The following is a 27366-nucleotide window of genomic DNA, read 5'->3' as shown; positions in this document are numbered from 1 at the left end:
GAACAAATTACTTAATCTGTGTTTGCTTCCTCCTCTGAAAGCATGGATTATAGTTATGATCTAGCCCGAAAGGTTGTTTTGAGGTTAAGGTAATTCACGTAAAGCAAACAGCATAGCCTGATATGTGGTATCAGATCGATGCATATAGAATAAGGCTCAGAAATATTCATTGTTGTTGTTGTTGTTTTTAAAGATTTTATTTATTTATTTGACAGAGATCACAGGTAGGCAGAGAGGCAGGCAGAGAGAGAGGAAGGGAAGCAGGCTCCCAGCTGAGCAGAGAGCCCAATGCAGGGCTCCATCCCATCACGACCTGAGCCAAAGGCAGAGGCTTTAACCCACTGAGCCACCCAGGCGCCCCAGAAATATTTGTTGTTAAAATGAACTAGGCTGGGTCTTCGTTCTGCCAGTGCCGGTGGGGAGGTGCGGAGGGTGGGGAGAGTGCAAACAAGTTACCTGTTAATAGGGTATTCCTACTCCTGTTAACAGGATGATCTAACGGGAACCGCTACCATTTATTGCACACTTACTAAGCCAAATGAATTACGGGTGGGCCACTCCTGATTTTAGGAGGAAGGCCACACCCCACTAGACTTCCCAACCTTCGCCTGAGCTGCCAAAACTGCCTTCCTCAGAACAGCTCTTCCCGAATTCATTTCACCAATGTGTGAGTTCCCAATAGGTGCCTCAGCAAGAGTGTTTCCAGTGGTGTAGACGCGCAGGAACGTCTGGTTGGAGGGGTTGGAGAGAGCTCGCGAGCTTGCGGGGCGCGTAGAGCCTTCTCTAACAGTTTGCCTGCAAGGGGCTGGAAGGCGCAGCGTGATGTTTCATGTCTCTGGAGCTGACGGCGACGCCAGCATACGTGTAGGCTGGCAGGAATGAACCAGCGCCGAGGGCGAAGACAGCCTGTGTCCGAGAGAGGGATCGGTTAATCGCAGGAGCCCAGATCAAGCGCGTGAGGCGGGCACCAGAAGAGCTTGGGAGAGGCTGGCCTTAAAAATGAGATTAACTGGGTCCCCCCGGGTCCCACCCTAAATCACAAGGTTATCCAGATGATAAGATATGAGGTTAAAGAGAAAATGTAAACTTCCCCCGGCCGAGGAGCTCCGGGACGGTAACTAACCCCCACCCCACCGCCAGCTCGGCCGCAGAACGACCAACTTTGCACATGCGCGGTGGGCACACGTCGCGTCGGCCTGAGGCACTCTCGCGAGAAGAGCCGTGCAGGCCGGGAAAAATGGCGCCTCCCAGCCCCCGAGAGCCGAAGGCCCCGACTGCCACGAGCGCCGCCAACCCCGACGGGGAAATGGTGCTGCCGGGCTTCCCGGACGCGGACAGCTTCGTGAAGGTGAGTTCGCAGGGCCTCCGGAGGCACCGGGAGCAGCCCGCGTTCGGCCGGAGGCGGGCCCGGGCCCTCTCGGCGGCCGCCCAGCGGGTCGCGCGCGCCCCGCTGCGGAGCCCGGGGCGGGGGTCGAGGGGCCGCTCCCCCCGCCGGGCACGGTCTCTCACTTCCCCTCCGCGGCGGAGATCGCACGCGGACACTGAGGGCCGCCCCGCTTCCCAGGGCCTTCGTTCCCACATTTGAGTCCATGCAACTGCGTGGAGTGTGGAGAGCCGTGTCCGCGTCGTGGGAAGGGCTTCCTTGTCACCCTGATGCCCCAGCCCTCGCGACCTCGTCCCGGCCCAGGTCTGAGCCACCTAATCACCTCTCCGAAGGGCCTCGGCTGCTGTAGGCCACACCAGTCGGCGTCCTCCGCTCCCGCGGCCAAGATGATCCCCTTTTCCTCGTCTGTGGTGCAGTCCTGCATAATCCCAGACCCTGGGTTTAATGTCACCTGTTACAGCTGCCACCGAGCTGGCCTCCTCTAGGGCCGTTTATCAGTGCCTCCTCGAAGGAACACTGAGGGGACTGTGTAATGTTCTTTATATGAACAAACAAAACTAGGTTTAAACAGCTGATGCATAGCTCTTACAAAACCAGAAAACTAACATAAATTATAAGTTTGCATTGTGTCTTCCCCCAAACTCCACTCAGTTAAGTGGATCATCATTAGTCCCTGTCATTATTCATTTGTTTGGCTCTGGCCCGGGTAGTTCCCGGACCACTAGCCATGGTCCTGATTTGGTCATGGACCTGCTCACGGGCTACCATGTGTCCCCCACCATGACGCAAGTTCCCACCTCCTTTCTCTCTGGTCTCCCCCTGGAAAACACTCATTACACAGCTCTCAGTGATGTCATTTGGCCTTCACATGACCGACCATCATTTCTTTAGGACAGCCACTTGAGACTTTTTTTCTCATTACCACACAACAGTTAAAATAGAGAACTACTTGGCACTAACGGAAACAGACACAAGTCCAGCAAAGGATCTAGAGTGTTCTTCTGTTTTAGATGTTGCCCACATGAAAACACAGAAGTGAATTCTTGAAGAAGCTCATGGACCCGAATTTGAACAGTAATAATAATAGCACTAATGTGCTCACCAGGCACCACCCAGTGTGATTTTATTGGTTCATTTAATCCTCACAACTCTATGGGGTGGTCACTTTTATTATGCCTGTTTTTTGGAGAAGGAAACTAAGATCTAGATAAATAACTTAACCCAGGATCACAGTTAATAGGTAGCAGAGCCAACATTCAAACCCAGGCGGTTTTGAATATTTATCATATATGCGTTTGTTCTCTCTCTCCCCACTCACACAAGAAGGTAGGCTTCAAAACTTGGTCTGTGTTCACTGTTGTATCCTCAGAGCCTGGGGTAAAATCAGCATTAAATGAATGTTTGTTGAATATATGAAATACACCATCTAGCACAATGTATTATATATAGCAGATTTTTTTTTTAAGATTTTATTTATTTATTTGACAGACAGAGATCACAAGTAGGCAGAGAGAGAGAGGAAGGAAGCAGGCTCCCTGCTGAGCAGAGAGCCCGATGTAGGGCTCCATCCTAGGACCCCGGGACCATGACCCAAGCCAAAGGCAGAGGCTTAACCCACCAAGCCACAAGCCACCCAGGTGCCTTGTGGCTTGAGAAAAGTGAGTTGCTGAGTGAATGGGGATCCATATTTGAAACATGCTTGTTTTTTCTGGTTTTGGACAGTTTGCTCTCGGGTCAGTAGTGGCAGTCACCAAGGCATCTGGGGGCCTACCACAGTTTGGCGATGAGTATGATTTCTACCGAAGTTTTCCTGGCTTCCAGGCATTTTGTGAAACACAGGGAGACAGGTTGCTTCAGTGGTAAGTACTATATAGGATTTTCTCATGTTGAGAGAAATAAATAAAGAGAAATAGGTAGTTTTTCCTAAAATTAGTTTTTTCTTAACTATTTTTCTGTGCTATAAAGAGCTCTAGGGGCTCCTAGGTGGCTCAGTTGATTAAGCATCTGATTATTAATTCAGTTCAGGTCATGATCTCAGGGTTGTGAGATTGAACCCTTAGGCTCCACGTACTGCTTCTCTTTTTCTCTCTCTGTCTCTGTCTCTCTCAAATAAATAAGTAAATTTTTTTTTAAGATTTTATTTATTTATTTGACAGAGAGAAATTACTGAGAGGCAGGCAGAGAGAGAGAGAAGGAAGCAGGCTCCCTACTGAGCAGAGAGCCCGATGCGGGACTCAATCCCAGGACCCTGAGATCATGACCTGAGCCGAAGGCAGCGGCTTAACCCACTGAGCCACCCAGGCGCCCCTTAATAAGTAAATTTTTTTTAAAAAAAGGAAAAGCTATAAAATATAAAAATGAGAGTCTGGCTGGGTCAATAGGTAGAGCATGTGACTCTTGATCTAGGGGTTGTGTGTTTGAGCCCCATTTTGAGTGTAAATTACTTTTTTAAAAAATCTCTAAAAGAGACAATGGATTTTGTTCAGGGAAATGTTATTTGGTAAATTTTGAGTTTAACTTTTAAAAAATATATTGACTTATGCACCTATACGTAGACAGTGAATCTTTCTGAATTAAGGTGGGACTTAAAAGCCTAGATCCAAGATTCTATCACACAGTTTGCAGTGCTGTGGTTATTACCTTTTTAATAAGTGTATGAACATAGTACACAGTGATTTTGTTTAACTGTTGCATGACAGAGTTAGAGCATCTGTTTTAGATTTCATGATAAAGCTATGAAGGCAAAGTATATTGTTTACATAGTATGATACATTTTTTAGAATTTAAAGAAAGCTTTGAGGTCATTTCTTCCAACCCTTCAACTAACAGATGAGGAGAGGGAGTCTTAGTGAGATTTAGGAAATTGCCCCAAACCGCACAAATAGCAGTGTTTCTGCTATAAGGGTGCAGGTTTTACTACTGTTGGGTCCATGGTCAAAGGAGCGAGACTGATGCAAAATGAAGGTCAAGCAAAGCTTTATTTCACGCCAAGCATCGAGAATCAAACTGATCGGCCAGGGCCGTCTCTTGCAAAGAGGTGACCTCTCTCTTCTTTACAGACTAGCTTTTAAGGGCAAAGGCCATGTGGTTGGGCCTGGCCACGCACAGGTGGCCAATGAGATTGTAAAACACACAGAGAAAGCTGCACAGTCCTGCTAGGTCACACATAAGTGACCGATTGAATTACAATTTACCCTATAGTAGATACTTGAACTAACCTATCACCTTGGTCAGAATTGGCGCCCAAAGGGCGAGGCCCATACTCCTTGGTAGCTAGGAGACAGTATGCATCCCCACGGATTGGATACCTCCACCTGGCCTGACCCACCCTTGTATTTAGGCTTTGTTACCTGGGACTGGTTTCGGGACTTGTTTTTAAGTAAGTTCCCTGAAGGGGGCAGGGCAGGGTCAGAATGCTGCTCTGGCTAAATAGGCCCTTACACTAGTTTACTCAAAAAAGTATTGGGGAGGGGTTGCACCTGGATGTCTCAATCACTTAAGCCTCCGATTCTTGGTTTCAGCTCAGGTCATGATCTCTGGGTCATGAGCTCAAGCCCTGTGTCGTGCAGCAAGGAATCTGCCTCAGATTCTCTCTCTCTCCCTCCTCTTCTAACCTTCACCCTCAATTATTGTGCGCATACAGTCTCTCTCTCTTTCTCTGTGTCTCTAAAACAAATAAAATCTTTTTTAAAAAACCCATATATATATATGAATATATATATTCATATATATATATCAACACTCTGAGCCAAGCCTTTCAAGCTTTCTCCCAGATTGGGAACAAATGAATACAAGCTTACAAAGTAACCTTGGTTTTCCTGTCCTTCCTAGTATGAGTAGGGTAATGCAGTACCATGGGTGTCGAAGCAACATTAAGGACCGAAGTAAAGTGACGGAGTTGGAGGACAAGTTTGATTTACTAGTTGATACCAATGATGTCATTCTGGAAAGAGTGGTGAGTGTTACTTACTCTTTTTTTTTTTTTTTTTTTTTTTTTAATTTGACAGAGCGAGAGAGCACAGCAGGGGGAACAGCAAACTCCCCGCTGAGCAGGGAGCCCATTGCAGGGCTCAATCCCAGGACCCTGGGATCATGACCTGAGCTGAAGGCAGGTTCTTAACCGACTGAGCTACCCAGGTGCCCCATCACATTACTCTTAAGATAATTAACAAATGGGGCTTCTTGGCCAGCTCTGTTGGAAGAGCAGGCGACATTTATTCTTGGGGTTGTGAGTTTGAGCCCCACATCGGGCATAGAGATTACTTAAAAATAAAAATCTTGGGACGCCTGGGTGGCTCAGTTGGTTAAGCAGCTGCCTTTGGCTCAGGTCATGATCCCGGCGTCCTGGGATCAAGTCCCACATTGCTCTGCGGGGAGCCTGCTTCTCCCTCTGACTCTGCCTTCCACTCTGTCTTCTTATGCTCGCTCTCGCTCGCTCTCTCTCTGACAAATAAATAAATAAAATAAAATAAAATAAAAATCTTAAAAAAAAAAAAGATAGTTAACAAATGAAGAACTTTTTGTATTATTAAAATGTAAAAAGAATGTAAAAGAATGTAAAAAGAAACTCCAGCATCTGAGGAAATGAAAAGCTTAGCATTTCTTATTCCAACAACATTCCCTTTCTGACAGTTGGCTTTTTTTCCCAAAGATAACACAGTTGTCTTCAAATATATGACTTCAACCTATCACCACTCAGTGGAGGCCTATTACAAATCTGCGTTCCAGATTTGCAAATCCCTATTTGTATTGCAAAAGAAGAGGCTTCTGGGTGCAGAGCCCAACCAAAATTTAGCCCCCCCCCCTTTTTTAAACTGTTATCTACAATCTGCTAAACAGCCTGACTCGCATGATTGGAAGGAGATGTGTATCGTATAATCTAGCTGACTGTCTACTTAGATCTAATACTACAGCAGAGCATTACTTACAGAAAAACAGAGATGATCCAAAACAAAACTAACCGTCAACCATGTGACAGTCCTGCAGATGTTTCAGTCTCGGTCTCCTGTCCTTGAAGTCATCTCTCCATAGTCTAAATGCCCACAGGTCTTTCAGCAGTTTCTCGTATTTTATGATTTCAAGTCCTACCATGCTACTCTTTGTCACCTGGATTCCCAAACTGACACCGCACCCCTGCTTCGATTGAAGAGTAGATTACCATCGTTCTGTGTTTAATAGGTGCAATCTAGGGTCTTTTATATTCTTTCTGTGGGCCACATCCCACTGTTGAATCATTTTTTTAATTTTCAGTCCAAGTGAGAGCAGTAAAGGGATTTGATCGAGCGTGGGGAGTGGCCAGTTACTGCTCTGTCTTTGAGCAAATAATGCTTTAATTACTTGGGATGGCTCCCTCGTATATATATGTTCTCACACGTAATTCTCTGAATCTGTTTCTTAAGAATTTTAGGTAATTAACCTATTAATCCTTAGAGGAAGATGCTAACCTATGACATCCTCTGCCCTTAGGGTATTTTACTGGATGAAGCATCAGGTGTGAATAAGAATCAACAGCCGGTCCTCCCGGCAGGATTGCAGGTTCCCAAAACGATAGTGTCCAGCTGGAACCGGAAGGTGAGGGCTTCTCTGCCAATCAGCTAGAGCTTCAAGGATCTGCTTTATAATAGGGCCTTTGCCCATCCTGTTCTGCATTTCTCTTCTGATTTATTGGATGCAGCACTGGCCAGTGCCTAACTTGTTCTCACAACCTGATGACCTCTTGTCTCCTTTGCCCCCCACAACCTCTCGCACGCACACGCACATTCTTCCGTGAACGCGCTCAGAAGGGCATTCCCATCGACAAATGGGAATTTACTTTTCTTTTTTTTTCTTTTCTTTCTTTTTTTTCTTTTTTTGGAATTTACTTCTCTAATTCATCCAGTGGCTGTGTTTAAAAGTCTTTGTATTTGTTACCACAGGCCGGAGAGTATAGCAAAAAAACAAAATCTGAAACTTTCCGGTTGCTTCACGCAAAAAACATCGTCCGGCCTCAGCTTAAATTCCGAGAGAAGGTCGACAACTCCAACACTCCGTTTCTTCCCAAGATCTTCATCAAGCCCAATGCTCAGAAACCCCTGCCTCAGGGTAAGGCATGCGAAAGGAAAGGGGAACATGTCTGCCTCAGGAGGGGGGAAGATGTCTCCCGCCCGCCTTCTTTTCTTCAAAAGGAGCCACCGACCTGCTCCGTAACTAGGCAAGCTGTGAGTGTGTTCATCTCTTTGTGATGGCGGCGTTGTCTCTGCTTGGGTCTCCAGCACTCTCTAAAGAAAGGAGGGAGCGCCCGCAGGACCGGCCGGAAGACCTGGACGTCCCCCCTGCGCTGGCGGATTTCATCCATCAGCAGAGAACCCAGCAGGTGGAGCAGGACATGTAAGCATTTGTTGAACTTTCTACCTTCTCCCTCAGTTTCATGTTTGTTAAATAATCAGTGTAAACAAAGAATGTGAGGAATGGGTGATTGCTATCCTTATCCTAACAGCCGATCGGTAAAACCTCCTGTTTGTGTTCACAGAGGACCTGCCTGGGCAGCATCCCGGGTAACCCTCACTCATGGCAGCCCTGAGAGGGAGCGGTCGCTCTGGCCCCCCCAGTCCAGATGTAAAGAAAAAACAAGGGGTGCCGTGTTGTCCCACACAGCCAGAGCCTGAAACCCCAGGTGTCCTTAAACGGTCCTTCTTCCCTGCTATTCTGCCTTTCTTAGCAGGTGGGGACCCCGAACCATGAGGTAGGAACCCCTAGTCAATTCAGCAAAGAAAAGGCGTTTTTCACTGGCAGCATAAGCATCTGTAAAAAAAAAAAAACCTGCTTAAAATGGACAAATACAAATAGACCTTGCATGAAGGAAGCAGGTGGTAAGAACTCGGCTAGCATTGGTCTTTTTCTCACATGTAGCCACAGTCTGGCTGGACAGCATTCCTTCAGGCCTAGCTCTGCACTGCGAGGCCACAGGCCAAGTGCTAAAGAAACAGAGGTGATGAGAGGCAGTCCTGCCCTCAATGAACTCACAGACTTGGGATTTTTATGCAAGTAGATGATAGAGGGAAAAAAACAGAGAGCATTTGGCATCTGACCAACTGTGATATGGGCCCCATCCTCTCTGACCTCACAGGTCTGTTTGCCAGACCACAGGGAACTGCACGTTATACTTTTTTTTTTTTTTTTAAGATTTTTATTTATTTGACAGAGAGAGAAAGATCACAAGTAGGCAGAGTAGCAGGCGGGGTGGCGAGGGGGAAGCAGGCTCCCCGATGAGCAGAGAGCCCGATGCAGGGCTTGATCCCAGGATCATGACCTGAGCTGAAGGCAGAGGCTTAACCGACTGAGCCACCCAGACGCCCCTGTTGTACGTTTTTGTATCCTCCGCAGTGGCAGCTGTGCAGCGTTTGGAAATAAGAGCTCACATCCTTACAGAAGGGTAGATCTCTAGTGATCATGTTGTTAAGGGTGAACCAGTTGGACCTGATTTTTTTTTCTTTTTTTGGATGCCCTTGAATTATTAAAATCATGGTACTTTTTATGGCGATAAATTATTTTCACAATGGCTTCTGCTCATTTGTTTTCACACATTGGATTAAAGCAGTTGTTTTTCCTTGAACCATGGAATTCAGCAAAAGGATTTTTCTTTTTGTTTTCACTTTTTCAGGTTTGCACATCCTTATCAGTATGAGCTGGATCACTTCACTCCACCGGATTCAGTCCTGCAAAAGCCACAGCCTCAGGTTAGCACCTAGACCTCGTTCACAGACGCTCTCTGAGGAACCCAGGAAAAACCAAATCAACGCAATTCGGGCTTTTCTTAAGTGACTTTACAGTAAAAGGTTGCAATGTCAGGTCATCTCTTGAGCTCCTGATGCATTTTATGCTCTAGTGAAGGGTGATTCTGAACACTCCTCTCTTTTTCTGCCTGTGCTTCTGTGCCCCAGTTATACAGGCCTGTGGCAGAGACGCCCTGCCATTTCGTGTCCTCCCTGGATGAGCTGGTGGAACTCAATGAAAAGCTCTTGACTTGCCAAGAATTCGCGGTAGACTTAGAGGTAAGTTGTGAATGATGTGGAGTGAAATTCTACATTTTCTAGGAGTTACTCCCTACCTGAGGAGTATAAAATTAAGAGTAATAGATCTGGAGGCGCCTGGGTGATTCAGTGGGTTAAAGCCTCCGCCTTCAGCTCAGGTCATGATCCCAGGGTCCTCGGGCTTTCTGCTTGGCAAGGAGCCTGCTTCCTTCCCCCTCTCTCTCTGCCTGTCTTTCTGCCTACTTGTGAGCTCTCTCTCTGTGTCAAATAAAAAAATAAAAATCTTGAAAAAAAATTAAAATAAAAAAATAAAAAGATGAACAGATCTGGGTTTGGTTTTTTGCTGCTGTTGCTGTTGTTTGGCAAAAACCGATCAGTCGTAGAGCTGCTTTTATAGCTGCCCTCCCAAAATCAGTCAAGGAAAGCCTGGTGTGATCCGTTTTCCCTGTTCTCTCCTCTCTCCGGGAGTTAGCACCACTCGTACAGGAGCTTCTTGGGGCTGACCTGCCTAATGCAGATCTCCACCCGAACAGAAGACTTCATCGTGGACACGCTGGAGCTTCGCAGCGACATGTACATTCTCAACGAGAGCCTCACAGACCCTGCCATCGTCAAGGTCAGCCCCTCCTGTAGCTCTTGCCTGTGAGCCCAGGATTTAAGTGCTGTTCGGTTTACTGTTCCATTATGTCAACAGAGACCTGGTGAAGTTGGGAGAAATCGTTGTGATCTACATCCCGGCCCCACGCACTAAACCGCTTTTGTTTCTAAGCCCCAATTAGAGCAGCTTAAACTGTGGCTCGTTGCCACCCCGAGGGACGTTCCGTCATGTTCCTGACGACTGCAGCGAGCCTGCGCCATCAGGATCCTTTGCACTTAATGACCACCCTTGAAGCTAAGAGAGCGGCTTTCTCAGAATCACTGGCTGGAAGCCATTTCAGACTTTAAGAGTGTGCAGTTAGGAGCCTGTGAGGCCGTTGGTCCAAAGAAAAAGAAGCTTTTAAAACTGAACTCATCTTAACCTTCCTTCTGGCTTCTGATTCCAGCGTCATACTAACCTAGAGGCTAGGCTCATTCCAGAGCACAAGTGGCCTTGAACGCATGGTGGCTCACGACCGCTTGTGTTTCCAGGTCTTCCACGGTGCTGACTCAGACATTGAATGGCTCCAGAAAGACTTCGGCTTGTACGTAGTGAATATGTTTGATACCCATCAGGCGGCACGCCTCCTGAACCTGGGCCGGCACTCCCTGGACCACCTCCTGAAACTCTACTGCGGTGTGGAGTCGAACAAGCAGTACCAGCTGGCCGACTGGAGAATACGGTGTGTGCCTGACAAGCACGGGCGGGTGGCTGCTCTGAGCCTCTTGGCCACACAGACCCACATGCGGGTGGTGACCATGGTGGCACCTTGGCTTGCCTGGCGCTGGTCTGTCCTGCAGCTGTGGGCAGCAGCAGAAGCCCGACTAGAAGGTTTAGGGCAACCACGTGGAGCGCGTGTTGGGCTCCCACGCTTCACAGAGATAGTGGTTGGAAGAGGCGTGCCATGTCAGTATCTGTGTCCCTGCCAGTGTCTCGTTTGAAACTTCCTGGTAGGGAAGGGGGTGTGTGTGTGGGGGGGGTGATGATCTCCCAGAGCTTCAAGGGAATTCTGAGGGACGTAAGTGATTGCACCTTATAGCGCATGGGAACTGTGGTGTGAGAGCGTGGTGGCGGGGTCCTGCCGCACTTTCTGGAGTCTGGGCTCTGCTGGATTGCTGTCAGGCTTCCTCCCTGAGGTTGTAGCTGTTGTCTGAAGAAGGCACTCGGCTTCCCTTCAGTTCAGCATTTCCGAATTTCTAAAGAGAATCTGGTAAAGCCCAGACTGAAGATGAAAACTGACAAAGTCTGAAAGCCACTCCCTGTCATTTAGCCATTGTCCTGTGCCGAGCACTGCACGAGAGCTCCCAGGGTGCTGTGCACGGTGGTCCCCACAGCAGCCTGTGAGGTCTTTCACTTCACTAGGGAGGAAAGTGAGCTTACGTGACTGGTCCAAGGACAGGTGTGCGGAGCTAAGATTCAAACTCGGGATGGCAGGGCCCCTCTTTTCAACTGCATTGTGACCCTGCTGCCCTTTCTCCCCAGCTGTGAAGACAAAGGCTTGTCCCATTAAGATTTCAGGACTAGGGATATAATTATAGTATTGGCTGTGACAATCAGAGGCACCCAGAGTCCTCGGCCGCACAGAGCGGGCAGGTGACGTGGCCGCTTCTAGGGCCGAGCCGCAAAATCATTTCCTTCCTTCCATTCCCAGACCTCTGCCCGAGGAAATGCTCCACTACGCCCGGGACGACACCCATTACCTGCTTTACATCTATGATAAAATGCGGCTGGAGCTGTGGGAGCGGGGCAACGAGCAGCCCGTGCAGCTGCAGGTCGTGTGGCAGCGCAGCAGGGACATCTGCCTTAAGGTGCGGCCTCTGTCTCCACCCAGGCCCCGGCGCTTCGCTTTGTCCCTCGTGTGTCTGAGAAGAGCCGCACGTTCAGAGCCCAGGGCACCCTTCGGATCCCCACTGATCTTGACTATTCTGTAATATTTGGCAGAAATTCGTCAAGCCCATCTTCACGGACGAGTCCTATCTTGAACTGTACAGGAAGCAGAAGAAGCATCTCAACACCCAGCAGCTGACAGCCTTTCAGCTGCTGTTTGCCTGGAGGGATAAAACGGCTCGTAGGGAGGATGAAAGTTATGGGTAAGGGGATCAGACGTTCTTTTAATATCCGCTTTCTAGAGCAAGCAGCTTGGGTCGTGAGGAAATAATGGCTTTTTTCTCTCCACCATGGAAGATGGTTATGTTTTCCCCCAGGCTGTAGCCTTTACCGGGGCTGGCTGGCTGACTCTAAGGCCATTGCACTGTGTGTTTTGTTCCAGATACGTCCTGCCTAACCACATGATGCTGAAGATCGCTGAAGAACTGCCCAAGTGAGTTCCAAGAACTGATAACGAGGTCCTGACTTTCTCAGTAGAGACATTTTATCCCTCAGATCAGCTTCTCTGATCGTTAATACCTCAAGGCTGTTGACTCAGTAGATTGTGTTCTAAGGAAGTTCACAAGTCCAGAATCTGTGCCCTCCGGCTGCCCTGCAGGAACTAGACCTGAGCTGCAGCCGTTTCAGCGGTCTTGCCTCAGATGAGATCCAGTGCAAGTCTGAGCCCCCAGCATCCGCCGGGAGGGGAGGAAAGCGTCTCAGAGTCTCCCAGCTGTCATTGCTTCCAAACCGAGACTCCGGACGGCTCTGAGCCCTCTCTGATGTTAACTGGAGGATAAGCAAAGAACCCAGGTGCATTGTCTTCCCTTGAGCCTGGTGCAGTGCTGTGGCTCCGCAGAGCTGTGGGGCTCCTCCCAGCTCTCCCAGTTAGCCCGAGGCGAGCTGCCAGAGGCGCCAGCAGCAAGCTTGGGGCCACAGAGAACACATGTGGAGGCCGCAGGCCCAGACTGCCCCGCTGGGCAAGAGGTTCCCAGGTCGTCACCCTAGCCGTAGCGCTCTGTTCTCATTTGGAAGCCTGTGGGGGAGCTGTGTCCCTACATAATGAGTTGAGTGTGTGCTTTCTTGTCTTCAGGGAACCTCAAGGCATCATAGCTTGCTGTAACCCTGTCCCACCTCTCGTGCGGCAGCAGCTCAATGAGATACATCTTTTAATCCAGCAGGCCCGGGAGATGCCCTTGCTCAAGGTAGGAAGCTTTGCTGCTGAAGGTTCCAGCCCAGCGGACCTGTTGTGTCTGCTGGCCCCCATAGGCTCCCCCATACATGATCTGGTCTCCATTCTAGAAAATCCCAAGAAAATAATGGGGCTTGGGAAAGCCACTAGACAGGTCTTTCCTTTTTTTTTTTTTTTAATTTGACAGATATCACAAGTAGGCAGAGAGGCAGGCAGAGAGATGAAGGGAAGCAGGCTCCCTGCTGAGCAGAGAGCCCGATGCAGAGCTTGATGCTAGGACCCTAGGATCATGACCTGAGCCAAAGGCAGAGGCTCAACCCATTCAGCCACCCAGGCGCCCCCCTCCCTTTTTTTAAGATTTTATTTATTTGAGAGAAAGAGAGCTGGGGCGGGGTGGCAAAAAGAGAGGAAGAGAGAAGCAGGCTCCCCGCTCAGTGGGGAAGCAGGGAGCCCAAACCAGGGCTTGATCCCGGGACCCTGAGTTCATGACCTGAGCCAAAGGCAGACGCTTCATTAACTGAGCCACGTAGGCGTCCCGACGTGTCTGCTTTATGATTATCAAAAGCTAAAGCTCCTCATTTTTGTTTTTGTTTTTAAGATTTCATTTATTTATATTCAGGAGAGAGCACACGTGTGTGCACCATCAGGGGAGAGGGCAGAGGAAGAGGGAAAAGAATCTCAAGCAGACTTTGCACTGAGCACGGAGTCCAACATGGGGCTCGATCTCACGACCCCGAGACCATGACCTGAGCTGGAATCAAGAGTCGGATGTTTGACTGAGCCACCCCATTCAATTTTAATTTGGGAGACAGTTTTTCATTGTGTTGCCTCAGTAGTAATATTGGTAAATTGTATTTGGGATTTTCTTAGAAAGACTGTGGATCCAGGAAGACTTAAAATCAGTTCCTTTAGAATGATAAGGAAGAAACTGAGGATAAATACGTTTCAGTCTTCACGTTAAAATTTCTTTAAAAAGAATCTTGTGTTAGCTCTACAGTGGGGCCAAGTAAAGAGAGAAACCCTTCTCCTAGAGGAGAAGCCCTTTCAGGCTCTTGGAAATCTTCTGCGTTGTGCCTGGTCATGATCAAGGGTTTCATTCTTTCATTCAACAACTATGACTGAGCACAAAGTGATAATAGTGCCAGGCACTGTATGGGCTGAAGGACGAAAGAACATCGCTGGGCTCTCGTAAAACCCATCCGGTGAAGGGCCGCAGTCCGCGCTGGGGGAGGCACGTGCGGCCGCAGAGCTGGGGCGCTGTTCCTCAGGTGCTCTTTATTTTTCCTCCTCAGTCTGAAGTTGCAGCTGGCGTGCGGAAGAGCGGCCCGCTGCCTGGTCCCGAGGTAGAGTGCTGTGTCTGTCGTCTCTCTTCTGGGGGAGGGCACCAGTCGGGAGCCCGCAGCACCGCGGCAGAAAGCTTCCGCACACTTGCAAGTCCTTCATGAGGGCTATTGCTTGCTTTCTGCTGCAGAGATTGGAGAATGTTCTCTTCGGACCTCACGACTGCTCCCACGCCTCTTCAGATGGCTACCCTGTCATCCCCAGCAACGGTAATGTAGAGGTCTCTGAACGTTCTGGAAACTGCCTTCCGCACTCTCCATGAGGCTTTGACCTTACTGATTTCATCCCTTTAGGGCCTGCGCCAGCACAGAAACAGGCAAGCCTTTTCCCCGACCAAAGAGAGGAGACCCTGCCAGATACCAGATGCCTTATTGCTACTGCCGTCATCACGCTGTTTAACGTGAGTGCTAGGAAACATGGGCTGGGAGGGGGTTGGGGTGTAGACCCGTCAGGAGTTTCTGCCACGAGTGCTGTGTCGACCATACCAGAGGTAACACCCAGCAGCCGTGGGGACAGGCGTGGAGACAGATCTGCGGTCCTTCCGCTGGAGGTGGGTGGAGCTCCGTGTGGAGAAACGCCCAAGGAAGGGTTGACATCTGGACGCTTGCTAATGCCTAGCAGGGAAGATGGCGTGGGCCTCAGTGCTTCCGAAGCGGGACCTTCACCTGCAGCCACAGGGGAGGCACGGGCTGAGCGCTCTGCTCAACTGCAGGGACCACGCGTCCCTCTGCAGCACCCGCCAGCACCACCGGCACGGGCTTGGGCTGGGAAAGAGGCAGCTTAGAAAGCATTTCTCCGCACAGTGGTTGATGAGAGCAAGGTAGGAGAGCACTGGGTGGGAACTTCCCCACAGAGGGGCTGAGCCATGCTAGGCAGTGACTCTGTCCAGTCCCGGACCACATACTGCTAGACTACGCACCCAGTTGTGACAGAGCTTACCCGGTCTGTCCTGCCCAGCAGGTGTCTTGTTCCTGCCAGGGCTTCAACTACAGGCTCTTCGGGAAAGCAGGACCCGGGTGCGGTTGTTGGTCCAGAGGGGTGGGCGCTGCAGAGACCAGCGTGAAAGGAAAGCCCGCAGAGAAAACTCTGAATGGTGCACACAACAGACGTGCGAAAGGAAAAAATCATAATTTCTGCGAAGAAAGAGAAGCAGGCATACGATTCGTTTGGATAAAGATGAGTCTCCAGTATAGCAGGTGTTCACGGGGGAACTGGGCGGGTCCATAGCTTCCAGGATCACGGGCCACAGCCGGTCCTTCACACCAGAGCGCAGGCCCAGCACCGGGAAGGCGCCGTGTCGCCCACAAAATGTACTACCTCAGAGCTGACTTTCTTTTTCACGTCATCCCAGACATTTAGATTGGGTCTTGCTTCAGTAATTCGTGAGCAGAGAAGTCCAGGAGCTTTAAACGAGCAAGGTGAATGGGCAGCTGAAAAAAGGAGTGTGAACTTCAGGCCATGGGAGCCCAGAAGCGCGCACTCCGGCTGACAGAGGCAGTGGTGTCCCCGTGCTGTGTGTGGCGGGACGGTCCCCAGGAGGAAGCAGAAGGATAGCACACATTCTGAATCCACTTGTACAACATGCAGTCGCATCATTGCCCTGATGCCCCCACAACAGTTTATAATTCTTAATTTGTGAATGTTTCCTTATAACCTCAACTTCTAGAGCCCGACAGACCTGGGTGGGAGTCCTCATTCTGCCCTGTTTGCTGTTAGGCTCTGGAAGACTTAAGCATTCTGTGCCTCAGTTTCCTCATCTATAAGATGGTGAGAATAACACTACCTACCTTATAAGTTGTAAAGACACAGTTCAGTTCACTGGTTCCATAAATTGTGTTTAAAAGCCCTCCTGGGTACCGTCACAGGGTGTGACAGTGCTTCGTACATGTGAGAGACCTAAAGAGTTAGCTGGTATTCTACTGGTTTTTGTTTTTTGTTTTAAGATTTTGTGTATGTGTCAGGGAGAGAGAGAGCAGGAGCAGGGGGAGCCGCAGGCACAGGGAGAAGCAGGCTCCCCGCCGAGCAAAGAGCTGGAAGCGAGACTCGATCCAAGGACCCCGGGATCATGACCAGAGCTGAAGGCAGACACCTAACCGACTGAGCCACCCGGGCGCCCCTTCTTACTGCTGTTAGGATCATTCCGTTGCTCACAATGCCGCAGAACGATGATGGGATAAGCTGCTCACTTTCATCCCTGCAGGAGCCGAGTGTCGAAGAAGCTAGAAAGAGCCCAGTAACGGTTGCCCAGAAGAAAGCCCAGAACATAATGGCGTCCTTTGAAAATCCATTTAAGATGGTAAGTAGGCGTCGCGAGTGTTCAGGGCAGACAGAAGAGGCAGAGTTTTCTGCCTCTCACCCGGAAAAGCTGCTGATGGTCTTTGAGGAGAGGGAGCCCCTGAGTCCAGCATGTGTCAGCTGTCCCTGGTGTCCGGGTGGGGGTAGAGTCGGGGTGTTCTCAGATGAACCCAGCAAGGACACCTCGCTCGCGTGCCGGTGAGCGGTGGCCAGGCGGATGCTCCGAATCAGACCTCCCGTGATGAACCCCCCCCCAGAACACCCCTGTGCAGGGCCTGAGCGCATTTGAATGACAGTTTCCTTCCATTCCTCCAGTTCCTGCCTTCCCTTGAACACCGCGCTCACGTTTCTCAGGCAGCAAAGTTCGATCCGTCGTCAAAAATCTACGAAGTAAGTGTATTGGTCACCCTTTGCACGAGTGACTTTCTCAGGAAAGGGGACTTCTGAATTATCTGAACTAGGTTTCTGTCTTAAACCCTTCTTGAGGCTCCTGAAAATGAACACAAAAAAACGCTTTATATATAAATACAAATAAGTATTTCTGGAGAGAGGGACCAGGACTTATTTCTGATTTTCAGAAGCCTTTGGGAACCTTTTAAGAAACAGGTCTTTGGTTTTCGTGTTTGGTTTTTAGTTGAAGTTCAATTTGTACGTAGCAAAGGGTCCGGATGTTAGGTGTTCAGCCTGACGCATTTTCACATGTGAATATATTACTTTAAGGCTCTCACAGGTGACAGGTTAAATTGTAAAACACTCTGTCTTCTATTGTTTGGCTTGTTTTTAGCAGTATTATGGATAAGAATAAAGAAGCACTTTCCCTGGAGCCCCATGAGATGTTCCCGGGGGTCAGTGTGTTCATTGTTAAAAGCCTTCTTCCTTCCTGCAGGGAGGACCTGCTCTGATCAGACAGGCTGGGGGGACCCTGGCTCCCTCTGCCCCCCCCTCACCCCCACCCCCACCCCGCTCTTCCATTAGGCAGCGAGGGTCAGGCCAGAACCATGACGGGCTTGCACCCTGTCGCTCGTGGTCGGCCTGCTGTCTTCTGAAATGTGGAGTCAGATGGATGGCTTTGCCTTCTCTTCTCACGGGTTGTGGCCCTTCAGCCACATGTCCCTTACGTGCTTCTGCCCAATACCAGCGAGACGTGTTCTCGCGCCACAGGCCGACGTGGTATCAGACAGCAGCTCGCCAGACTCCAGGAGTCCTGCCTTGAAACCCGGCTCCACCATTTGCTAACCGTGTCCCCCCAGACAGATCATTTAGCTTCTCTGAGCCCATTGCCCATTTCCAAGCGGGGGTGACGAGGATGCCTCTGTCCCAGGATTACGGGAGGGATTGAACGAGAGGATGGGCAGGAAGGCGTCCGGCTCCGGGCCCAGAACCCAGTTGTGCTTTGTCTTTCTCGATGAGGATTTTATACACAAAGCCAGCATGAGATTTCTGTTTTGTGTGTCATGAGATTTGGAATTTATGACTAAGAAATGTGCGTCGTCACCAGGTTAGTATGCCCGGCATCCCCTCGTTAAAAAAATGAAGCATTCCTCGGTGGCTGAGTTTTGGAGTGTTTTCTTTTGGTTTGTTTTCGTTGTAGATCAGCAACCGCTGGAAGCTGGCAAGCCAGGTGCAGACGCACAAAGGGCCTAAAGAAACGGCCAAGGAGAAGGCGGCAGAGCAAACAGGTAGCCCTCGGCAACTTGTGTCTCAGCCCGTCGGGGCGTCTGCCAAAGAGAAGGCCTCGCACATGCTTCTGTTTGTTCCACAGAATGCCAGTATGGCCGTGAACAAAGCCCAGCCCCTGCCCCGTGGAGCCTGCCTTTCCCGGGGGGTCGCGGGCAGTGCACCCATAAGCGTCCGTCCTTTCTGACGGCAGTTGGCCCTCCCGCGGGGAGGGGGCGCTGCTTCCCCACCATGTGTAGAGAAGGCGGTTGGATGAGTGTGACATTGAGCAGAAACGGGCTGCTTCTAGGGGAAGAGTGGTCCATACTGGTGGCCCAGTGAGTCCCAGGCCCCGGGGGCGGTTGCTGTCTGGGCATGCTCAGGGAATGGCCAGGAGGCCAGTGTGCCTGACTGGGGGAGAGCAGGACGGTTGTAAGGACGTGGCTTGTACTCTGAGTGGCCCGGGGAGCTGCGGAGGGTCTGAGCAGAGCAGTGGCCTGCACCAACCAGAAAAGCTCGCTCCAAGACCGTGGAGGGCCCAGCAAAGAGGGCGAGGGTGGGAGGCCAGGTGAGGGCCACCGGCTCGGCCAGCACGGGAGCAGAGGGGGCAAGAAGTGGCCCGAAGCCAGCGTACCCCGTAGTGACCCCGATGGTACTTGATGACGAGTGGTGTGTGGCACAAGAGAGGAGCAGGGGAGCCGGAGGGGCCAGAAGGGCTGGTCCTGAACAACTAAAAGAGGGCGGCCAGCGACCGAGTGAGAGCACACAAGGAGCTGGTTGGGGAAGTGGCTTTGTTCTGGTCTTTGACATGTTTGGGTTGTGGCCCCTCAGAGCGGCGGCCCACGGGCTGCCGGGGCTCGGGCTCGGGCTCGGGGTGTCGGGGGAGGGGCAGGTGGGCTGTCAGCCTGCGTGTGAGCAGAACCTCCGAGCCTGAGCTGCAAGGGCTGGGGCGGGGTGCGCGGGCAGCGTGGGAGACTGGGACCGTGGCCGTGGCCGTGGCCGCCAAGTGAGGAGGGAGGCTTGGCTGCTGGGGCCGCAGCTCCACAGGCCGTGCTCTCTTGCAGCCGCGCGGGACCAGGCCAAGGAGGAGTACCAGGCGACCGCGGAGCAGGCCGTGTCTGTCCGACAGCAGGCTGCCGTACGTGCCGGCCCTTCTGCTTTCCCATCTGAGAAAAGAGAAGCCCTGGTCATGGCAGGCGGACTTGTCCTGCGCTTCAGATTAAATACTTCCGCGTCTGTCCTGTCCACCTTGGCTTGTCAGTCAGTGCCTGCCTCCTTTCCCCTCAAAGAAGTTTATATTGTAATTCCTCTTAGATGATTCTTTGTGATAAATCTATGGTAAATAGATCCCCCCCGCCCGACTCCAGTGGTAGACAAGGCCCTGAGGCCCACTAATAGCCAAGCCTCTTGTGCTTTTTAGTAAAAGTCCTGATGTCATCATTCTCCACCGAGGAACTTGTCATCATTCTCCACCGAGGAACTTGTCTCACCTGGCGCTAGCCCCGCCCAGGCTCCCAGCCGCCTGCACTCCTCTCCCTGTCCCCGCGCCCACGGATGCGGCAGGCCTAGGGGCCGCCGGCCTGGCTGACACGTCCGCTCCCGTGCATCCTTCCCACCGTGTGTTCACTCTACAGCTGGAGAGTGCGGCCAAGAAGAGAGAGCGAACCACAAGTGACCCGAGGACCGCAGAGCAGAAACAAGAGAAGAAACGACTCAAAACTTCCAAGAAGCCAAAAGACCCGGATCCACCAGAAAAAGATTTCACCCCTTATGACTACAGCAAGTCAGATTTCAAGGCTTTTGCTGGTGAGGCCGGGACTGGTGCCCTTTAAGGAACATCTGGCCCTGTTAGGAGGGAGGAAGCTGTGGAGGAAAGAAAGTGTGAGCTAGGCACAGACGAAGCCCGAGAAAGACACAACTGTCACCCAAGCCCTCTGAGAGCCATGCAGGGAGACGGCAGTGCGGGGCCGGCAGGTGCCACCCGTCTACCCCACCCCCACCCTGAGCGCAGCTGCCTCGCCGGGGCCACACTGGTCCTTGTGCAAGGCGGCGTTCCCTCTAACAGCGGCTTCATCTTTCCTCACAGTAGCTCGGGCCCAGACACACATTTTCTCAGACAGACATACAAACACGGCAAGGAGTTTGGGAAGAAACCTGAAGCCCGGGCGGGGGGCTCTCTGGTCTCAGCCGGGGAGAGTTCATCTGCCTTGGCGGGGCTGTGGATGGCCCTCCTGACGGCAGAGCGGCCTCCTTGGCAACATGTCCCTTTGAAGAGAGGAAAGGCAGGGCACGGTTGTCACTCCAGGGCCCAAGAGACTGCCGGTGGCACTTCCTGATGGGCACACAGAGACCAGACTCGATGGCCTTGGTGTAAGAGGAGCTAGTGCTCTAGCCACCTGCCCGTGAGCTGGGACTAGATCTGTGAGAGAGGAGCCTGGTGTTGGGGCCGCCCTTTCCCACTGGGGACACGACACATGAGTTGATGTCAGCCCGAGTCTCTGAGCCTCCTACAGGGGCGGCGAGCTGACCGCCCACCCTTCCTGAACATTGTGCGCCGGCCCTGCGGGCAGCCCTGTGGGTACATCGACTCACATACATGCTCACGGGTCTCTCTGCTCTCACCTTCCAGGAAACAGCAAAACAAAACCTTCCCAGTTCGATCCAAATAAGCAGACCCAGCCCGGCAAGGTAAGAAACACACTTGACATGTGAAACTAACAGGATTGTGTATGTCAGCTAGGCTTTGGTTCCAAATTCAAATGCAAAATACAAGATACCGTTAAAAAGACAGTAAAATCTGGAGAATTCTCGCCTGCTCATGGGGCTTTTTCTCCCTCTGCCTTTGCTGGGAAGACGGCCCGGCTGGGAGTCGCCTCCCTCGGCCTCTGCTTTCCCTCAGCTCATCTCTCCTCGAGTACAGACAATACCCATCAGCTAGTCCAGCAATAAAAAAGGAGCTTGTAAAGAGGCTGAAGGGCTGGCATGTGGTTTGAAGGGGTGTTTGCTCTTGGCTGCCATGGGGATGAGCTGTAGGCCAGAGACACTCCCTCGGGGGCCCGCACAGGCCTGCCTCTGCCCCGTGGGTGTTGCTGCCAGCCAGAGCCAAGCGTGGCTGCAAGTTCAGCATCCGGAGGGTGGGACCTGTGTGGAGCCCTCCTCTTCTGTTGGTAGCCCCTGCGGACAGCCTTGCCTTCAGAAGCCCCCAGAAAGGCCCAGTTCTCAGAAAACCAGGCACACCAGTGGTACTGGAGTCTTGGACGGGCCGGCTGGGCTCCTGTGGGGTTTCCTGCATGTGTCCTGTGGTCAGGTTGTCCCTCGACTGAAATGGCTGTTTATCTTTTCAGAAATGCGTTGCACCCAAAAAACTTAAGCAGTCGGTGGGAAACAAAAGCATGTCCTTTCCAACCGGAAAGTCAGACAGGTACGTGGGGGAGGCCAGCGTATGGGCTCAGAGGGCCCAGCTGGAAAGCCTCAGAGAGCCTCTCGACCAGATCCCTCTCTGTCCGTCGGGCAGCGGAGATGGGAGGAGGGGAGGGCCTTGCCAAGGGCCGTCCCCCGCAGCAACTGTGTCTGCGTCCCTCACCGCCTGCTACTGTACAGCTTCCCGGGGTCCCCTCTGAGCCGACGGACTCGGAGTTTTCCCAGATCTTCCCATTTCTGAGGAATGAGGGAGGAAAAAAATCAGTGAGGAAATGTGGCTTGTCATTTAAGAATATTTTTTTGTTAAAAACATGAAACCTTCATGCTCAGGCCAGAGCCTAAAACCAGAGGACTCACCCCTAGGGTGTGGCCTGGTTGACGAGGCAAGCTGCCTTTCGGTCTTGGCGAGCACAGCCACCCTGGGGCCGCAGAGTGCTTCCCAGAGTGTGGGGGACACGCTGCTGCCCCGCTCAGTTCTCCAGGGGCCCCGAATGAACCATGCCGCCCCAGCTGCCCCTCCCTGAGGTCTGCAGTGTTTTGCGAAGCGGCCGAGAGCAAACCTCCAGCCAGACCGGGAGAAGTGGCTCTTCTGCTTTCATGCCGTCTGTCTCTGCAGGGGTTTCAGGCACAGCTGGCCAAAGAGATAGAGGCGGAGGAGACCCTTGGAACTCCCCAGAGGACTGGAAGCACCGAGTGGTGCTGCTGCTTTTTGTACGGACCCCTTTTTAAACCATTAAAAATAATTCTTGTTGGAAGAAAGCGGATTCCAGACTTTTTCTTTGCTGCCACCTCAGGGCTGGCAGGGAGAGGACAGAAGCTCGCTCGGAGCCCGGGCTTCAGCCATCTGGGGGTAAGTGTGCCTTTGAGGACACTGAGAGTTCTGGGGGAACCCAGAACCACCCCCGAGAGGGTGTGAGTCACAGGAGACTCAGAAAAGGGTGGCTTCCACGAGGCTTCCATGGGGCACTGACTCTCCCTTTCCAGGGGTCCTCAGGTCACGCCACTGAGGCCGCATGGCGTGGACCTTCTCCGGAAGATTCACTGCTGGAGCTTTAAGAGCCAGCCGTGACCTCCGGAGGGCCGGGGTTCTCTGCCGTTCCTGTCTCACTCCTTTGTTTCTTTTTAACGTTTTCCCCGATTAGAAAAGTATTTTAATGTCGTTTTCCCCAGTTGGAAAAGTCATAGCACATTCATTGGTGGAATGAGGGAACAAGAAAACCACGTGATCGGTAATCCCGCCACAGAGAGGGAAACTTCCACGCCTTGGTATCAAGGCTTTGTACCACGTATCGATTCATTTCCAAACTTGGATTTATGTTTCTACAGTTTTTCACACTTTAAAAGTTTTTTTTGTCGTTCCTCCTTCTAAACTTCCTTCTAGCTCGCTGCCGGTTTTGAACATTTAGATTTCCATTTTTGTATTAATAATGTTCCATGGAATTTCTTCAGAATTCTATTTGACTTTAATCCTGGAATGGGCTATTAAATTCAGAAAGCACAAAATACCATTATTTTTGTTTTCACAAATATTTATTTGTTTTTAAGATTTCATTTATTTATAGGACAGAAAGAGCGATCACAAGTAGGCAGAGAGGCAGGTGGGGGGCGGGGCGCGGGGGGGGGGAAGCAGGCTCCCCGCTGAGCAGAGAGCCGGATGGGGCTCGATCCCGGGACCCTGAGATCATGACCCGAGGCGAAGGCAGAGGCTTAACCCACTGAGCCACCCAGGTGCCCCTGTTTTCACAAATACTCAAACGAGGAGCCTGTTTTCTTAGACGTTCTTCTCGCAGACTACTGAGAGGGCTGGCTGTGTGCGGTTCCCCGAGGGGCTGTGAACCCAGACATCACTCTGCTGCCAGGGCAGTCACGCAGGACAGCAGAGCACTGCCCAGGCCCCAGTGGACTGAAGTTTGGACTAGTCGAGGCTAGAATGGTTGCATCTGTCAGAAAAGCCAGGCTGTTGGTGACTTAGCAAAACAGAAGGTTTTTTTCTCTCTCTCTCCAGTCCTAGTTAGTCCAGAGCTAGCGCGGCGACTGGCAGTTCTCACTCTGACCCTTACTTGTGGCGCTACCAGCCTCCACTGGAACCCAGGGCTTCCACCTCATGGGCTCGGTAACTGGCCTAGCTCCGTCCATCACGTCCGCATTCCATTCAGCTGGAAGGAAGGAAAGAGAGGCACACGCAGTCTCCCTTTAAAGGGATACGGCCCGTGTCCGCTTCCCATCAGCCAGCACATAGTCACGTGCCACAGCAAAGGCTACTGGGAAAGTCATTTCAGTGTCCACAGGCCCCTAAACGTGCAGGATTCTGGTACAGAGCTGGGAGAGAACAGACATGGAGACACAATAAGCCGTCTGCCCAGACATGGCAGAGTCTCTGCTGTTGAAAAAAAAAAGAAAAAAATAGTGGAATAGATGGGAATTTTGAAAAGCGAGAAATGATTTTCTACTGAGGATGGCCTAAGGAGGCTTCCCGAAAGGTACATTTGGGTTCGACCTTGAAGAGTAAGGGAGAAAGTCCAGAGAACCTTGTAATGAGTGCTCATTGTGGGCTTTTGCCAGAGACCTGCTGAGAGCAGAACCCCGGGCTCCACCCACACCTGCCAACCAGGAGGGAGCTGCCGGGGAAGCCCGCTGCAGCGAGCTCTCCAGATGATTCCCCTGGTGGCTCAAGCCTGAGAACCACTGGGTAAGCAGGGCTATGCACCCCAGGCCTTTGCTGAGTGGCCCGCAGAGGGCTCACTACTGACCGGAGCTGACCTAAGAACAAAGACCGTATGTTAAGTTTCTTAGCGAGGTAAGGTGATTCCTTGTCCTTGACTTGGAAATGTGTGTCAGTGTTTTCTGTTTGTTTTATGAAAAGATGGGGAGACCACAGACAGTACTAGCTGAGACCTTTTTAAATGTCCTTCCTTGCCAAAGAAAGAGTTGGCCACCGGATGTCAGCCCCCAAACGTGTTTTTGAAATTTTACTGGTCCCCAAAACCACAAGTCCAGAACTATGGAGCCACGGGATGGAGACCAGAGCCTTGGGGATGTCTGGAGAACAGCTGTAGTTGCGTCCACTGGAGTCTGACGCTGTGGGGAGAGCGCTTGGATCCCCAGGGCCCTGGGAGGATGCGTGAGTGTCCCAAGGGCCTTGTGTCGGTCCAAAAGGCTCGGGGATTCTGAGCCAGGAAGGACTGCTGCTGTGCCCCGGGAGAGGGTGTGGCAGGGTCAGCGGGGTGGGGGGTAGAGAGAGAACTGAGGAGGAGGGCTTTTTGCTCCAGGGCCACACTGCTGCAGGTGGCGCCTTAGCTTGCCAAAAACATTTTCAACCAAGTAATCCCATGCCGTGGCCAAATTCATTCCCACTCACGCCTGCCTGGCTGACCACAGTGCCTCAAACACAGGACTTGGGTGTTAACTGCAGAGTCTCTCCCGTGACAGACACACCCTGCAGCGGTCCAACTGCCATCTCTGCCTCCACAGCAGCCCTGCACCCCCCTCTCCCCTCACCTGCGCGTTAGCGCGTTAACAGGCTGAGATAGTTGACCCACTTGACAGTAATGCTTTGCAACTGAATCTTAAATCGTGGGTCTGAATTCAGGGAAACATTTCATTCTGTACCTTGGGTTTCCCACCCTGATGTCCCGTATCCGTTGTGAGCGGAACTGGGCTATGTCACGCTAGCCAGCTACTTCTGAGACAACCACCGCCTTTGTTCCTTGTGATCCGAAGCTGAGTGACATACATGGGATCATGGCCCTGGACATCTAGGGACTTTCCTGCCTGCCCTTTATTCGGGGCCTTTGTTTTCTTTGGGCCGGGAAGCTTCGGGCTACTGCTGCTCCTCACCATCCCACAGATCGTATTCGCTGCTGCTGTGGAGGCCAAAACTGTGGTGTCACCTCCTCTACAGGAGGGGAAAAAGTGTCATTGATGGTCCTTCTCCTCTGAGGATATATGTGCTGGAGCAGCGTCGTTCAGCCTGCGGGAGGAATGGGACTTGATCTTCTGCTGCCCCCACCCCCGCCTTGCAGTGCCCCTGGAATGCCAGGGCCCCAGGCTGGTCTCGGCTGTGCAATCCCTGGAAGAAGGCCAAGACAGCTGACTACGAAGTGCCTGGACCAGCGCCCGGGGCCTCCAGCGCCAACTCAGCCTGTTCTCCAGTGCTGCTGGCTAGGGACACCGTCCCTAGTCTCCTCGAGCTCACAGTCTGGCTCAGGGGACACACACGTGAACAGGCAATCACAGCTCAGAGGTGTAAATGTCCTGATGGAGTTAGTACTGGACTGAACCCAGGCAAGCCTGCAGTAACTGGACAGAGGGGTTGACTGTATCTTACCCAAATGACCTCGGTCGGGAAACAGCTCCCTATGAGACATCTAGCTACTCTTCTATCGTCTTGGTTATCCTGCCCTGGAAAAGGAGCCTGGAAAAGTCAACCGAGACAAGTTGTTGCTGTAAGCCTTGAGGCTTGGGCTACATGATAAACACTAGTGTGTTATTCACCTGATTTTACAGAACATGCTTCCCACCTCCAAGCGGAGGCTGCAGAATGTCAGTCAAAAACATCCCTGTCATGTCCCCAGTAGCTTCTCCCAGTCTCCTCTCCCTTCCCTGGCATGCGAAGAACTATGCATATAGAGCAATTAGCATTTAATATTTGGTAATTAGCATGCTTAATTTGATTCAGAGAAGTTCCTTGACATTTTTCTAAAAACAGCACGTTGCCGCCCACCCTTCAAAGAGCAAAGCCATTTGTGTAAAAAAAAAAAAAAGTGTGCCAGTCTTATTTGTTGCTGAATATGCATGTGTTGGCCTCTTCCGGGACACGGCTGGTAAATTTAGAAACTCGTTTAGAAAAGAACTCCTCCTTTTCCAGCAGCCGAAGGGCTCACGGGTGGGAGAATCCAGAGAAAATGGCTAGATCTCCCTAAGGTCAGGGTGCTGTGTTGGTCCTCAAGTACATAAAAACCCTCAGTGCGCCCTGGTCGAGCCACAGGCTCCGTTCAAGTCCAGCAAGGAGCCACGTTTAGGGACGGGGCGAGAGATCCATCCTACCCACCGCCCCGGCGCAACAACGTAACTCTGCGCCGACAGTGCAGCCGCCCGCGCCGGGTTCTGCAGCCCGAAGGCTCAAGTCGGCGGCCCTCTCGTCCCAGCGCTCGGAAAAGTCCGCGCCGGGCACCTCTGCGGCCCTCGGCGCCTCCCGGACCCCAGAAACGGGGCAGGGCCCCGGGGGCTGTACAGGCCTCCCGGCCAGCGCCGTACCCCAAAACGCACCCGGATCCCCTCCGCCGATCCCGCCCGCCCCTAGCCGGAACCCGGGCCGGGCCGCCCGGCCCCGGCCCCGGCCCCCACGTGGCCCCTCGGAGCGAGCCGCACTACCCTGCTGCCGCCGACGGACGGTCCGCCCCAGCCACTGGGCACCGCGCTCTGCACCGGCAGCCAATGAGCGCGCTCCGACTGCCGGCGGGGGCGGGGCCTCGGGGGTCGCCGCGCGCCCGCGCTCGCGCCTCCATTGGCTGGGCTGGGTCCCGCCCCCTACGAATGGGCCCCGCCCCGCCGGCCGCGTTAGGTT

General features: G+C 52.0%; 1 protein-coding gene across 1 annotated transcript; it reads left to right on the top strand.

The window, feature by feature from the left end:
* The first annotated feature begins 408 nt into the window (after positions 1–408).
* On the top strand, positions 409–22559 carry EXOSC10 (exosome component 10). Its single transcript, XM_082687939.1, has 25 exons — positions 409–1348; positions 3107–3243; positions 5216–5339; positions 6851–6955; positions 7300–7465; positions 7636–7750; positions 9024–9099; positions 9304–9414; positions 9866–10009; positions 10522–10712; positions 11682–11838; positions 11972–12120; positions 12300–12350; positions 12990–13101; positions 14381–14431; positions 14560–14638; positions 14723–14829; positions 16630–16725; positions 17040–17114; positions 18316–18403; positions 19445–19518; positions 20015–20186; positions 21010–21068; positions 21725–21801; positions 22417–22559. Exons 1-25 carry the CDS (start codon positions 1169–1171, stop codon positions 22445–22447), a joined length of 2727 nt encoding a protein of 908 aa, XP_082544065.1. The 5' UTR covers positions 409–1168; the 3' UTR covers positions 22448–22559.
* Positions 22560–27366: the final 4807 nt, after the last annotated feature.

The sequence above is a fragment of the Mustela nivalis genome, assembly GCF_964662115.1.
Source record: "Mustela nivalis genome assembly, chromosome: 10".
Taxonomy (NCBI): Eukaryota; Metazoa; Chordata; class Mammalia; order Carnivora; family Mustelidae; genus Mustela; species Mustela nivalis.
Note: the sequence above shows the minus strand (reverse complement) of the source record. Positions and strands in the feature narration are given on the sequence as shown.

Bases quoted from the DNA above. Each gene is read 5' to 3' on its own strand.
- EXOSC10 (XM_082687939.1), top strand. From the start codon at position 1,169: ATGCGCGGTGGGCACACGTCGCGTCGGCCTGAGGCACTCTCGCGAGAA. The intron at 9,100-9,303 runs GTTAGCACCTAG...TCTGTGCCCCAG, and splicing joins TGCAAAAGCCACAGCCTCAG to TTATACAGGCCTGTGGCAGA. The intron at 14,830-16,629 runs GTGAGTGCTAGG...TCATCCCTGCAG, and splicing joins CCGTCATCACGCTGTTTAAC to GAGCCGAGTGTCGAAGAAGC.